The sequence below is a fragment of the Ovis canadensis genome, chromosome 10 (genome assembly GCF_042477335.2).
Source record: "Ovis canadensis isolate MfBH-ARS-UI-01 breed Bighorn chromosome 10, ARS-UI_OviCan_v2, whole genome shotgun sequence".
Taxonomy (NCBI): Eukaryota; Metazoa; Chordata; class Mammalia; order Artiodactyla; family Bovidae; genus Ovis; species Ovis canadensis.
This window is the reverse complement of record NC_091254.1, coordinates 97,469,252-97,484,440: the sequence shown is the minus strand read 5'-3', so window position 1 is coordinate 97,484,440 and position 15,189 is coordinate 97,469,252. Positions and strand designations below refer to the sequence as shown.

Here is a 15,189-nt window from a genome sequence, read left to right as displayed (position 1 = left end):
TTTATTCCCCAGTTGGCACCTTGCTTTCATTTTGGTTTCTGGTTTGTGCTTTAGTTTTTTTTTTTTTTTTTTAAATTGGTCGATATCATTGTTGGTTTCCTCTGCTCACCGGGTCAGCCTCTTGTACTTTATTTTCTTTGGACTGTTTGGTTTTGTGTGCGTGTGCATGTTCCATTATTTTTGTTATTATTTGCTTGATTTTGTACTCGCCATTTGTCTGGGGTTTATCTTTTGTTTCTTCTTTCTGTGTTGTCAGCTCAGCCGTGTCTGACTCTTTGAGACCCAGTGGACTGTAGCTCGCCAGGCTCCTGTGTCCATGGGATTCTCCAGGCAAGAGTTCTGGAGAGGGTTCCCACTGCCTTCTCCAGGGCATCTTCCAGACCCAGAGATTGAACCCATGTCTTTTATATCTCCTGCACTGGCAGGCGAGTTCTTTACCACTAGTGCCACGGTACGTTTGCTTCAATCCCCTTTAATGCCACAGCACAGGACTTACAGAGTCTCGGTCCCCTGGCCAGAGATCGGGCCGGAGTCTCTGGAGTGGGAGCAGTGCGTCCCAGACCCTAGGCTGCCAGGAACTCCCAACTCAGGGAGCAACGATTGGTGAGAACTCGGCAAAGCCCTCTGCCTGGATACAAGAGCTGGCATCACCCAACTGCTGGCAGCACTCAGGGCAAGATGCTCCGCCTGAACAACAAGCAAGACAAGAACTCAAACCCAACCAGCGGCAGACAGGATTACCAGGGACACCCAAAACATACGGCCTCACACAGCCCTACCCATCAGAGGGGAAAAAAACCCCAAACTCACCTCCCCCCACCAGAATGCAAACAAATCACTCCCAACACGAGGCCTACACCAAACACCGGCTCAACTGTACCAGCAAGGCCAGAAGCCAAAGGGAAGACGGAACACGACCGTATGGCCTGGACAAAGCAGACTGACAAAGGATCCCTTTCCAAGACATACAAGCACCTTACACAGCTCAGTAAGAGAAAAACAACCCACCCAATCAGTGGCCAAGAGACCTGAACAGACATTTCTCCAAAGTAGACATACAGGTGGCTAATAAACACATGAAAAGATGCTCAGCATCGCTCGTTATTAGAGAAAGGCAAATCAAATATCTCCTCACACCAGTCAGAATGGCCATCATCAAAAAACCCCACAAACAATAAATGCTGGAGAGAGTGTGAAATGGGAACCCCCTTGCACTGTTGGCGGGAATAGAAAATTACACAGCCACTATGGAGAGTCCTCAAAAAACTGGGGGTAGAACTACCGTAGAACCTAGAGATCCCACTACTCGGCATATACCCTGAGGAAAACAAAATTAAAGAAGACACACGTGCCCCAGTGTTCACTGCAGTGCAGCTAACAGCAGCTAGGCATGCGAGCAACCTAGATGTCCATCAACGGATGCCTGGGTAAAGAAACTGTGGCGCGTATATCCAATAGAATATTACTCAGCCGTAAAAAGGAACATATTTGAGCCCGCTCTACTGAGGTGGATGACCCTAGGCTCTATTATACAGCGTGAAACAAGAAAGAGGAAAACACATCTCATATGTTAACGCACATATATGGAATCTGGACATATGGCACTGACCACCGTATTTACAGGACCACAGTGGAGACGCTGTGCACAAGTCGGGGAGGAGGAGAGTGGGGACGAATGGCGAGAGTCACGTGGACGCACCCGCAGCACCACGTGTAACGTAGACAGCCGACGGGCATTGGCTGTTCAACTCAGGGAACTCAAACCCCGGAAGGGGCGGGAGGTGGGAGGGAGGTCCCCGAGGGAGGGGACACACGGATACCTGAGTCATGTGGAAGCCGTAGGTATCTTGTGAAACAACTTTCCTTCAATTAAAAATAAGTAAGTTTGGGGAAAAAAGAAACCTTTAATGATGGAGACATATTTTGGCCGTCTGACTTTGTGAAGAGTGTGCCATCTAGTGGTGGTTTTCTATAATACAACTTTCTGCTGCTGCTCAAAATGTCAGGACCCAGAGACATTTTTCTTGTGGTCCTTGTTTAAACCATCTGTCCAGGAAGATTCTAGGCAAAGTGTTATAAATATTGCTTTCATGCAGTTAAGCTATCAGATTTGATGTCTAGATCTGCTCCATTTCTATTCTATAAACAAGAGTGCTATCGGCTTGTTCTAGACACTGTTCCAAATATACAGAGTATTTTTAGGTGCATTTAACACTAAAATAAACCTCCATAAATTTTCATGTGAGACTCTGAAAACTTTTAGTTCCAAACCAGAGTCAAAGTCAAAAAAACAAAACAAAAACACTTCTGTAGCTTTAACTGCAGTAGCACTAGTTACAATAATCCTTTCTTCTCTTTGCAGTTCTGATCACATAAGGACATGTGATGAACCTTGGATATGTCTTCAGCTTACAATTCCTGTCCCATGTTTATTTATATGTTTCATGTAGGCAACCAGTTGGTAGTAATAAAGAAAAGATGCATTTTAAGGAGGCAGGTTTGCAAATGTTTGTAATGTTTGCTTTAAAGACTCAACATACATCATCAAAATCTCAAGACAAGTTGCCTTATGGAATAAGCATTGAATATGCAAAGGGACATTTAGATGGTAAAGTAGATGCCAATTTGTTCTACCTGATAATATATCAGTATCTCTTAAAAGCAGATAAGTAGGTGGATGATAATATTGTTTATGTATAAACAACATGTCGTTTATTTATATATTGTTTATATAACAATATATAGCTATATAAATATAGTTATATAGTGATATCCTTTACCTATGAATTCCTTAAGGAGGAAACTCAGAAAGATCATCAAATTGTGAAAGGTTAGAAAGCTAATAAATTATTAATACTACTGACTGTGAGCAAGCCAAACAATTTACAAAACTCTAGTATTTAATGTACGTAATGACTAAGCAAAAATGATATACCCCAATATAAATATAAGCTCCTCAAGCCTGACCAGGACTGTAAAGGTGAGAAAACCCACAAACACTGTGAGAGTTAAAAGACCCACATGACACAAATCACAGAAATATCGGGCTGTATAAGGCATCATAACTTGTAAAACCACTGGTCTTATTATTAAAGAATACTCTGTCTGTGGAACTGTCGTCGTACAAATGCTCCAGTGGGTCTGTTTTATGAGTCTGGAGTGCCGGTGTACATTTTTATTGAGGAATGTTGTTTTGCACTCGTTAGATATTTATAATTCATTTTAATAAAATAACTTCTTTGTTCAAGACAGTTGAATTATTCATGATTTTGCTGCGTTCTTTCCTGTTGGGCCTTCTCACAAAGCCAGCCCTGACGTTTGACTTTCTAAATGGCCTCAGCAATTCCAAGCTCTCTTTTGCAAAGAGAAACGGATGTTGGAACGGAGGTCAATAAAGAAACACTTGTTTTCTCCCACACGCTCTCACACTTCAAAAGAGGGGTCCAAATCACGGACCAAGAGGCTGAATGATATCTTTGAATTCTGGACGAGACGGCTGCCCTTTGTTCCTCAGTGGCTTTGCGTCTGCAATGCCAGGCACACGTGTGTGCAAGCACGCACGCACGCGTTTGCAGACGCACCACCTACGGCAATGGTCTGCCGCCAGCTCTGAGCCTTTGCTGGTAGGGAAGATGAGGAATGCAAGCCACCGAGGCTTTTCTTCCCCGCAGGCTGCCCGGAACACCCCGACAGCCCCCAGTCGGATGCTTTCCCTCCCGTCTGAGACGCCCGATGCAGAAAAACAGAGAGTGATTCAAGAACCGGCCATCTCACTACTGCTCCTGTATATTCACTTCGGTATAGACCTCCCTACACCTCCAGATCTGATTTCTTCCTTTAGGAAGGAAATGAGGTGATTTGATAAAAAAAAAAAAAAAATGCCAGCGCTCTTGTAGGTTTGCTGTGTTCAGTCGCTCAGTCGTGTCTGACTCTTTGTGACCCCATGGATTGTAACAAGCCACCCTCCCCTGTCCTTCACCATCTCCTGGACTTTACTCAAACTCTTGTCCATTGAGTCAGTGATGCCATCCAACCATCTCATCCTCTGCCGTCCCCTTCTCCTCCTGCCCTCAGTCTTTCCCAGCATCAGGGTCTTTTCCAATGAACCAGCTCTTTGATCATGTGGCCAGAGTATCGGGGCTTCAGAAGAGTTTCTGTTTTTAAAATTGCTTTTGCCTGGGCTATCATTCTTCAGTATCAGTGTGTTTTCTTCTGAATTTCTCTAGTTTGGGGGGACAGTAAATCTCCAAACCGTCTCTCTCTTTGAACAACAATTTCGATAAGGCCTTCTGCACTTTATGTCTCTATCAACATGATAAACGCGATCTGTACTGTTGGATGTGATAGTTTCAAGGAAACCGAATGAGTTGTCATTAAATAATAATCCAAGGGGGCCTTCGAATAAGGCTGGTTCATTCCCCGCCCCTGGGCGCAGGCCCCATCTCCTTCCCCTCCGCAGCCGTGGGCGTGGCCTGTCCCTGCCCGGACAGGTCTGGGGGTTCAGCTCCATGGAGACCCCAGGGGGCCTGGAAAAGGCCCGTCTCAGTGCAGGCACTGGACCCCTCCACCTCCCTGTCCGCTCAGCATGCCCTTCAGCTCTCAAACGTGACTGGTCCTCTGGCCATGCTCCGCCCCGCCGTGCATGCGTGCTTAGGCGCTCAGGCGTGTCTGACTCTCTGTGACCCCATGGGCTGCAGCCCACCAGGCTCCTCCGTCCATGGGGTTCTCCAGGCAAGAATACTGGAGCGGGTTGCCATACCCTCCTCCAGGGGATCACCCCACCCAGGGATCGAACCCTTGTCTCTTCACTCCCCTGCGTTGGCAGGTGGGTTCTTGACCACCATCGCCACCCGGGAGGCTCTCCTCCTCCTCCTCACACATCCTTTATTTTCTCTCACAAAAGTTCTCATGAAATCACGAGCACACCATTCTTCTTGAATCCGGCAACAAACAGCCAGTGAACAGACACTCAGGGGTCAGCGAATGTTTGAAGTTAACGCGCAGCTTTATCTCCTCGCTGCTCAGCCAGGAATTCACCACTGGACCCGTCCACCCGCCACCCTCTGCCCCGTCTCTCCCCCACTCCTCGGCTGGGTGGGGTTCACGCTCCTTGCTGGTTCATTCTCATCCTCTCCAAGTGTGGATCCGTCCATGCAGGGAGACGTACGGGGTCAGGCGGTCGGTGAAAACGCATAGGTTGCAAAGTCACCCCCTTGCACGGCCCTCCTGTGACCAAAGCCCCCTCCTTCTAACAAACACCGTCTGCCTCCCCTGCAGAAAAATCAGTGCCCCCCAGCTTGTGTGTATGGTTCATCTGAAGCCATTATGTAACCTCCTCTGTTCCTAATGCACCATAATTGCTCAAATACTATGTCCCATTATTTCAAAAGACAGCCCCAAATTAGGAATTCATAACTGTTACATCCAAAATATCCAAGGGAACACAAATGCTTATAAATGTGCTAATCTATTATTCTGATCTGAAAACTAGAAAAATATAAGATAATACACACACAACAAACCTCACCTAAACACTCAATAAATGATAATACACAGATAGTTCAAACCTAACAGTATATCCACTTATTCTCCTAAAAGAAGTTACCATTTCTTCTCTGGAAAATAAGAAACTTTAAGACTGCTAAAATGCAACCACAATTTGAGGGCAGAACTCTCAAACTGAAAACACATAATCACTTACCGATGGGCGTGTAAATTATTAAGGTGCAGTCCATACTTCTCTTCAGCAGATAATCCGTCCATCAGCAAGTAGAAGATGAGAAAATTGCTCTGGCCAGGGGGCTGTGAAACAAGTCTGGATTTCTCTAGCATATATGTAAAGATTCTGGCTGGTTAAAGAAAAGAAGAGGAATTCTGTTAAATGGCATTATTAGTTCAGCTCCGTACATTTACACGTACTAATCAGAAGAGATAAGAATGCAGCTTCTTTTCAAATAGACTTTTTAAAAAGCAAAATAACAGACTTTGTTTTCAGAGAAATTTTTTAGGTCCAGAAAAATTAAGGAGAAAGGACTGAGAGTTCCAATATATCCTTTCTCCTTTCCCTAATAAGTCGTTTCCCCTGTTATTAATTATCTTGCATTAGAGCGGTACGTTTGTTAAAATGAATGAGCCAATTCTGATACACTATTATTGACTAAAGTCTGTAATTTATATCGGTATTCACTCTTTGTGTCACACAGTTCTATGGGTTTTGAGAAATTTATGCAACATGTGTATAGACTGGATGGCTGAATGGCATCACCGACTCAGTGGACACAGGAGTTTGAGCAAGCTCCGGGAGACAGTGAAGGGCAGGGAAGCCTGGCGCGCTGCAGTCCGTGGGGTCGCGAAGAGCTGGACACGACTGAGCCACTGAACAACAATATGTCACGCGTGCGCCCTGACAGCATCATACAGAACCGTTCCATGGCCCCACAAGTCAATGATACACCTGCTTACCCCTCCTCCTCCCCAGCTCCCAGCAAGCAACGATCTTTGCGCTGCCACTATGATTTTGCCTTTTCCTGGATGTTATCTAGTTGGAATCACACAGTAAGAACCCTTTTCAGACTGTCTTCTTTCACTTAATAATACGTATTTAAGGGTCCTTTTTCGTTTTTTCAAGGCTTTACAGCTCATTATTTATTAGTGAATACTAGTCCACTGAATGAATGTACTACCGTTTATCCATTCACCTATTAAAAGACATCTTGGTTGCTTCCAGTTTTTGCGATGATGAATAAAGCAGCTATAAACATTCGTGCCTACACCACGTGGAGATGTGGTTTTCAACTCAATGCCAGGGAACATGCTTCATGGATCATACGTCTTTCATAGAATAGAAAGTTTTAATTTGAATGAAGTCTAGCTTACCAATTATTTCTTTTATGGATTGTAGATGATGAAATTCCATTTAAAGTAGGTGGGAAATGATGAAAGTATGTAACATGGAAATGACACCCCTGGGTCTGCTTCAAGGAGGGCTGGAAATTCAGACTCTGGTGTTGGTCAGACCTTTTGACATACATTTGACATGTTGAAAATTCTGTTTCTGGAGTAAGCTTTTCCTTTGAATTTAGGTTTATTCTTATCAGTATGAATGGCAGTAAATAGCTACACATTTCAATGTTAGAGGCAATTGTGAATAATAGTTTTCCACTTTGAACCAAAAATTTATGACCAATAATTTTTTTGGATCCTAACAGCAGTTTTAGGAAGGCAAATAAACTCAATTTCCCCTATACTGGAACTATAAAGAAGTCATGTAATGAGTTTGCAACTAATTATTCTAGAGTCCAGTCTTTAAAAGCAAAAATGTGAGGTCTCCGAGCTTTGGTTTTATACAGTGAATCTCAGGGAACCAATGCAATCACTTCTTCAGTGCTTTATATCTGTAAATTTTGTGAGCGGTCAATTTAGTCTCAGAATGGTGATCACTGCTTTAAAAGTCTCAAAATTCATAAATTCTATTAAGAAAAGTTGCCTCACTGGACACCTTCTAGAATGAATGCATAAAGAAAGACTCTTTCAAAATATCCCTTTAATTAGTGGTATTAAAGCCCCAAAGTGATAAAATTAGAAAGAGGTGGTATAATGTCTTTTCCATTTTTCCATAAGCATTGAATCAGGTGGTAAATTTCAAGTTGAGGTCTAAATTATTAAATTTTACTTTTCTTTCCTAAGCAAAATGCTGAAAACATGTTCCATTTGTTATTAATAGTATTAACCCTGAATTCACTACCTGCTAAAATCTGCATTCCTAGGAAATAAACTGTCAAGAGTTGTCTCTGCTGTGGTTTTCTGTTCACTGACTAAAGACATATCAGGTGAAAATGGAGGATCTTCATTCATCCTTCTGATCATCAAGGTGGCGGTGACCTTCTGATCATCAAGCTTCTATCTTCGGAGAAAAGACTGACTTGATGCCCGTTTGTTCAAGCCAACACACAAGCTTAATTCAAAGCAGCATTCAGAACTAATCAAATTCCACACCACAGAGTGACATCAGTACCCTTCATCTCTCAAAATGGAATAATTAGTAATCATCCTAGTTAGCTCTTCTCCAGCAGCGAATAAAATTACTGTGGATTAGCAGAATTCTGATCAGTAGATTTCTTTTTTTTAATCCATCTTGAAGGAGCTTTCAGATGGAAGAAAACACAAAACAACCAAAAATTCAAATTTTCATGAGACTCTATTCTTCCAAACAGGGCAAATGCAGGACTTTTGCTGTGCCTGAAATGACACTGGAGTACTGAAAGGAAGACCACGGATTTGGGAGCCAGAAACGGTTCTGACTCATTCATGCAAGGGACCATGAACAGAACGGTCATACTTATTTCTCGAGTTTTCAAGACATGTACATTTTAAAAAATGTTTTATGTCAGAAATAGTCTTGACTGGAAATACGTCTGTGATCCTCCATGTCTTCAGAACTCTATGTGAGCACATCTTCCAGAAAGTTTCACGACTGAAAACATACATGTCAATATATACGTTGGCAGATTATATATAATATGCAGTGAAAGTGTTTTACGGATCTGGACGCATTTTTGATCAAGATGAAAGGAGATGGAGGTGAGAACACTCCCTCTCCTTCAAGAAGGAAGGTGCCCTTGGTGTTACGGGAACCACTGACAAAAGAAGGGTTTGGGGAACCTAGAAAGATTATACTGTCGAATAAGTAATCAGATGGGGGAAGCCTGGGCTAAAAGCCAGGCTAGAATGTTATTTACTGATTATAATTTCTTCAAATTAAGAGACAATCCTTACTTCACCGTAGCAGATGTTTCATGATACTGAGACTTGTATTTTTTATGTTACAATTTGTGTCTGAATGCCTGATCAAGGAGTTGGCATTATATCAAAGTATCAGCAATAGTATCAATAAAGGAAACACAGCATCGGTCACCCTTAAATGAGTAAGATAGCATTCCCAGTATAATAAGATCACATACAGATGTGAAAGCTGGACGATAAAGAAGGCTAAGCGTCAAAGAATTGATGCTTTCAAATTATGTGCTGGGGAAAACTCGAGAGTCCCTTGGACTGCAAGGAGATCAAACCAGTCACTCCTAAAGGAAATCAATCCTGAATATTCACTGGACTGACTGAAGCTGAAACTCCAATACTTTGGCCACCCGATGTGACGAGCTGACTCACTGGAAAAGACCCTGATGCTGGGAAAGATTGAAGGCAGGAGGAGAAGGGGATGACAGAGGATGAGATGGTTGGATGGCATCACCGACTCAATGGACATGAGTTTGAGCAAGCTCAAGGAGACAGTGAAGGACAGGGAAGCCTGGTGTACTGCAGCCCATGGGGTTGCAAAGAGTCAGACACAACTTAACAACTAAAGAACAACAACAGTAAAATCATCACAACTATTATATGTGTTCATAATTTAAGGAAGTTGCTGTTCAGTTGCTGAGCTGTGTTTGACTCTATAAAGCACAAAATGAACCTCTAATCTACATATATTTTACTTAACTTGAGGTGTGAAAATCTTACTCTGGTTTGATTAACTATTTTAGCGAATGCTTAAAATTCAGAAGGCTTTTACCTGGGACTAATCTGATAACTCAGGTCCTTTTAAAAACCATGTAAAGTGAATTAAATTAATATCTTTTATATTTTTCATTCAGAAAAAAGGGCTCTTGGTGATGAAGTTATTCGAAACTCAAAAGTCCAATCTTACACCTCTTTGAAGTGTTCACAGAGTGCCTGTTTTTGGAGATGATGATAATTTTTCTTAGACTGAAAATAATTTTGAAAAGTAAAGATGAACACAATAGATCTGCCCTTATTCTCTGTTGTGGGGTGAATCGTGTCTCACACACACACACAAAAGAAAACACTTAAGCACTGGGCCCTGTGACCGGTGACCCCTGGGCATGAGGTTTCATCTGAAAGTGGGTGCTGGCAGATGCTCTCAAGCTGAGACAAGGCTACACTGAGCAGCACAGGGTTTCCAGATCAGAGCAGCCTCTCAGGGCCTGGAATCTCACACTCACTCCACTCCATCCTCGTCCAAGCTCTGCCTGGTCTCAGCTCTAGCTTCTCCATCCTGAATAAGCTTAGAGCCTCTATGGGGTTTGATCCGGGTCATAGAAATAGGCACAGAGGTAGAACTGAGCCTGGGCCAGGACTTGCGGAATCTGAGCTGAGAGTGCAACCATCAGCTCCAGCCACTCTTTGGAATCCAACAAAGACTTGTAAACACTCGGAGCTGCCAATCCTGGGCTCACATTCCCTTGTGTGTGTGCTCAGTTGTGAAGTCGTATCTGACTCTGTGCAACCCCATGGACTGTAGCCCGCCAGGCTCCTCTGTCCCTGGGATTCTCCAGGCAAGAATACTGGAGGGGGTTGCCTTCCCTACTGCTGGGGATCTTCCCGACCCAGGGATCGAACCCAGGTCTCCTGCATGGCAGGTGGATTATTTACCACTGAGCCACCTGGGAGCCCGACGTCCCTTTAGAGCTTTCCTAGTCCTTATCCTCCGTTAGAGTTGCTGCTGTAAGCTCCTCCACCCTTGATTCATTTGCTCACCGTGTATCTACTGTCCCCTGACTCTGCCAGATGCGGTGCCAGACCCTGCGGACGCAGCAAAGGACACAAGGACACACGCTGGCGGGGGGAGGGTCAGAAAGACACGTCTTCACTCCTGGACGACCCTGCAGGCCTTGAAAAGCAGGACGCAATCCAACTGACTTCAAAGCGAACACTCAACACAACGGTACAAACAGAATCATCTAGTAAAACGCAGAATAACTGTTTCTTAAAAAGATAAGATGGACAGAGCGGCATGAGTCCTAACCCAGCATGACTGGTGTCTTGGTAAGAAGAACAGAGACGCAGGAAGAACCCCCGTGACGAAGCAGAGCAGGGCGATGTCTCTACAAGCCAAGTGTCAGCCAGAAGAGCAAGGAAAGTATCTCCCCCGAGAACCCGAGACGGCTCAGCCCTGCTGCAGCTGGATGCTGGGCTTGCGGCCTCCAAAACTGTGCAGGATGGCTCTCGGCCAGGGCGTGGGGCTTTGTTACGGCAGCTGCCGGTCACTGACGCCCTGTCTCCTCCTGTTGACCTTGGGTATCCTGTGCTGCCAGCCCCAGGAGGCAACAGCGCTAACGAGCCACTCCTCTCAGGGTCAGAAGAGCTCATCAGTGTTAACACAGGCCACGTACTGGGGCCCAGAGAACGCGGAGCAGGGCGCCGGTCTGTAGCACCCTCTGGTCCAAGCTCCGCATCGCAGGTTGGACCGTCTTTAGCATGCTGGCCCCTGCTCTGCGTCCTGCCTGAACTCTTGCCCGGGGTGGGAGAAAGCGCAGGCAGTCACGAGCAGGCTCCTTCTCTGGAACCTCGGCCGACTCTCTGCTGCCAAAGAATCCGCCTTTGTATTCAAGACGCTGTCCCCGTGGGGGGTGAATATTTGACGACACTCGTCACATCTCGCCCAAGGCTTGGGCTCGGCAGCGCACCCTTTGTAGTTTCTTCAAAGTTCACTCCACAGACAGCGCCCTTGAACTCTCACTCTCCTAATAAGCATCCCCTGAACATTCCTCGTCTTCCTCTTAAACAGAGGAAAACTAAGATCTGAGCCCACAGGCCGCTCCCGTTAGCCTCCCCCGACCGCTCATGTCCTAGGCATTACACGCCTTTTAGTGTAGCCTCAACGAGCACCAACGGTATATGCTTCTTTATGTATTAGCAGTTGTATTATTCTTCAAATTAAAATATATATATATATATATAAAACCACTTCAAAATCAATTTGCCACATTTTTAAAAGAACGCAGCAGGAGGCTGCCCAGCAAACATAGGTGACAAGACCTGAATGAAGGGTGATCCTCAGGAGAAGGGGACGTGGGGAGAACCACAGGGCAAGTGGAGCGTGTGGGGCGCCCTCCACCGTGGGAGCCTGGACCAGCACGTTCCTAAGAGGATGCGCTCAGCTGCAGGCCGGGCTGAGAGTACACTGATGCCCTCAGCTCAGCACCTACGCCAGGCGCAGCTCAGCACCTACGCCAGGCGCAGCCCAGCATCCAGGAGTGCCTCTGGTTCGCCAGCGGGAGTATTTATCGTCCCCGAGTCACAGCCTGCAGCCTGGGAGGCAGTCTGATTGTGCGGCGGCTCTGCTGGCTCAGTAACACAAGACTCCCCCGCAAAGCCTGCTACTTCTTTTCTGTATGGCATACGCTAATTTTCTAAACTAACATGCCTGAAGAGGATATGTCTATCCAGAAAAAAAGTAAATGAAGTGAGGAATGGATAAGACCGTCAGAAGGACTTCCCGAGTGGCTCCGATGGTAAAGAGCCTGCCTGCAATGCGGCAGACCAAATCCCTGGGTGGGGAAGATCCTTTGGAGGCGGGAATGGCAACCCACTCCAGTATTCTTGCCTGGAGAATCCCATGGACAAAGGAGCCTGGCGGGCTACCATCCATGGGGTAGCAGAGTCGGACACGGCTGAGCGACTCAACGAGTCCGCCAGAAGCCACTTAGAGTGTCTCCGTCTTGGCAAGGGGAATACTGATCCAAGAACAAGCTGCATCTCCTCCACGGGAACCGTGCAGAAACCCTAGCGTCCAGCCGTAGTCGGGTTGGGTTAGAACCACTGCTTTCAGACGCCAGTGTCTGTCGGAGCAGCCGGGGAATCCTGCTGAAGATTCCCAGTGCTGAGGTTCAGGGTGGATTATGAGACTGCAGTTCTAACAAGCTTTCTGATTACACCAGGTGCTTATCTTTGGGTCCCCTGGAGTGACAAGGGGCTGGAACATGGGGCCTCTGGAACCCTTCGAGCTCCCAGCTTCCGTGGCTCCAACCCCTGGTGCCTGAAAAGGTCAGGAGGAATTAAGGCTCCTAAATGAAGTGATCCCTTCACTTGGAGGGATGTCCTGACTGGGGTGTCACAAGCAAAGCTGTGAAAACCAGAGTCTGATGCTTAAGACATTTGTCCTCTGAGGTTTTCCTAAATGGTAGACCTTCAGGTAGAGCTCTTAGCCATGGATTAAAAAATAAAAAGTAAAACAAAACAATTTTCCTATTGCAGAATTTAAACCTCTAACTTTAACAGCTAAAATTATCTTTTTTATTCCTTTTATGCATTTTTTTTTTTTACCAAATTTCATTTAGTCATAATGGGATTTAGACATAAGCTAACTGCAAAATACAAGTTTGTTGCTGTTTAGTTGATAAGTTGTGTCCAACTAGGTGCGACCCCATGGACAGTTGCCCGCCAGGCTCCTCTGTTCGTGGGATTTCCCAGGCAAGAATACTGGAGTGTGTTGCCATTCCCTTCTCCAGGGGATCTTCCCGACCCAGGTATTGGACCAGCATCTCCACTATTGGCAGGCGGATTCTTTATCATTGAGACACCTGGGAAGCACAAAATACAGGTTGTTTCTAAACTTTGGTCAGAAGTGACTTTCATTTCCTGAAGGGAAGATAGGGCAATTCAAAATGCCAAATAAAATTGGCCTATTTGAAAGACCATTACAAATAGCAATTGTTTTCATGCCAATAGCACGATACCCACTCCAGTACCCTTGCCTTGGAAATCCCACGAACAGAGGAGCCTGGCAGGCTACTGTCCGTGGGGTCGCACCTAGTTGGACACAACTTATCAACTAAACAACAACAAACTTGTATTTTGCGGTTAGCTTATGTCTAAATTTTGAAAATTAATAATTCTTCCAAGTAGATTTAGGCACTCTATATACAGCTGTATTCATGTTACTAATTTGCATGTATACTATCTTTTGATTTGAAAGATATAAAATCATAAGTTTATTTTAAATTAGTTGCATTTTAAACAGGAACCCCTACTTTAAAATATACATTAAATATATAAATAAAATCAGAAACAGTTCGGTTTTGGTTTAGTGGAGTGATTATTTTGATTTTTTGACTTGTTTTAATTGAATCATTTTAAAACACAGATTCACTGTTATTAAAAATAGATTTCAATGTATGCTGCATGAAGGAATTATATACTCAATTATATTTTATTTTCAGTATTTTAGTTTGTTTCTCTGTTTGGCAAGTGTGATTCATTTCAACTGTTCGGTTTTCATAACAGTTTTGGTTTGGTTTCATATCATAGAGTTTGTACAAACACTGTTGTAAAAGGTTCACCTTGCATTTCAGAATATTTTTCAATTTGCAATAATTTTAGAACTCAGAACTTGACACCATGGATGTGCACACTGAAAGTCTATACACACACAAGTGCATGTGCACACACGCACACATGCATGCACACACATGCACACACATGCACGCATGCACACACACATGCACACGCACACACACATGCACACATGCACACACATGCACGCATGCACATACGCATGCACGCATGCACACACATGCACACATGCATGCACACACATGCACAGGGTCGCACACACACATGCACGCACGCACGTATACATACACGCGCACATGCATGCATGCACACACACGTACACACACGCACGCACGCATGCACAGGGATGTGCACACATACACACATGCACACACGCACACACATATGCATGCACGCACACACGTACACACACATGCACACACATGCACAGGGATGCACACGTACACGCATGCACACATGCACACGTGTGCATGCACTTATGCACACACGCACACACGCACACACATGTATGGACGCACGCATGCACACACATGCACAGGGACGCACACACATACACGCACGCGCGCACACATGTACGCACACGAGCGCACACACGCATGTACAGGGACGCACACACATGTACACGCACGCATGCACGCACACACGTATGCATGCACATATGCACACACTCACACACGCACACACACACCACGCATGCACACACACCAGTCACTGCTGCTGCCGTGCTCAGTGTGTCTTTGACCCGTTCTTGTAGCTCCTGAGGCCTCCTTGTTAATTTTACACTTACCTCCAATTAAGTGCTTTCTCCTCTCACAGAACTGCAGTTCAAAATACTTTATGAAGCAGCTGGACAGGTCATTAAGAGTGGTCCTGGCATGTCCAAATGCTTCTAAGGTGCTCATGGCCTGCAGAGAAAGGGAAACGGTTACTGTGCTAAGCACGTGTTCAAATGAAATGGGCGATTATAGCGAAGAGGCAGGAGCATTCCATCCGCTAAGAGGCCACCCCCTGCCCAGACAACACAATAGTGCATTCTTAAGA

General features: G+C 45.1%; 1 protein-coding gene across 4 annotated transcripts in view; it reads right to left on the bottom strand.

The window, feature by feature from the left end:
- MYO16 (myosin XVI) overlaps positions 1-15,189 on the bottom strand; it is a 526,459-nt gene that overhangs the window by 235,795 nt on the left and 275,475 nt on the right. For all 4 annotated transcript variants that reach the window (XM_069602005.1, XM_069602006.1, XM_069602007.1 and 1 more), the window contains 2 exons: positions 14,936-15,053; positions 5,702-5,849 (listed from right to left, as the gene is read on the bottom strand). In XM_069602005.1, the coding sequence (XP_069458106.1) occupies positions 5,702-5,849; positions 14,936-15,053 (266 nt within the window). The remainder of the gene's footprint in view (positions 1-5,701; positions 5,850-14,935; positions 15,054-15,189) is intronic.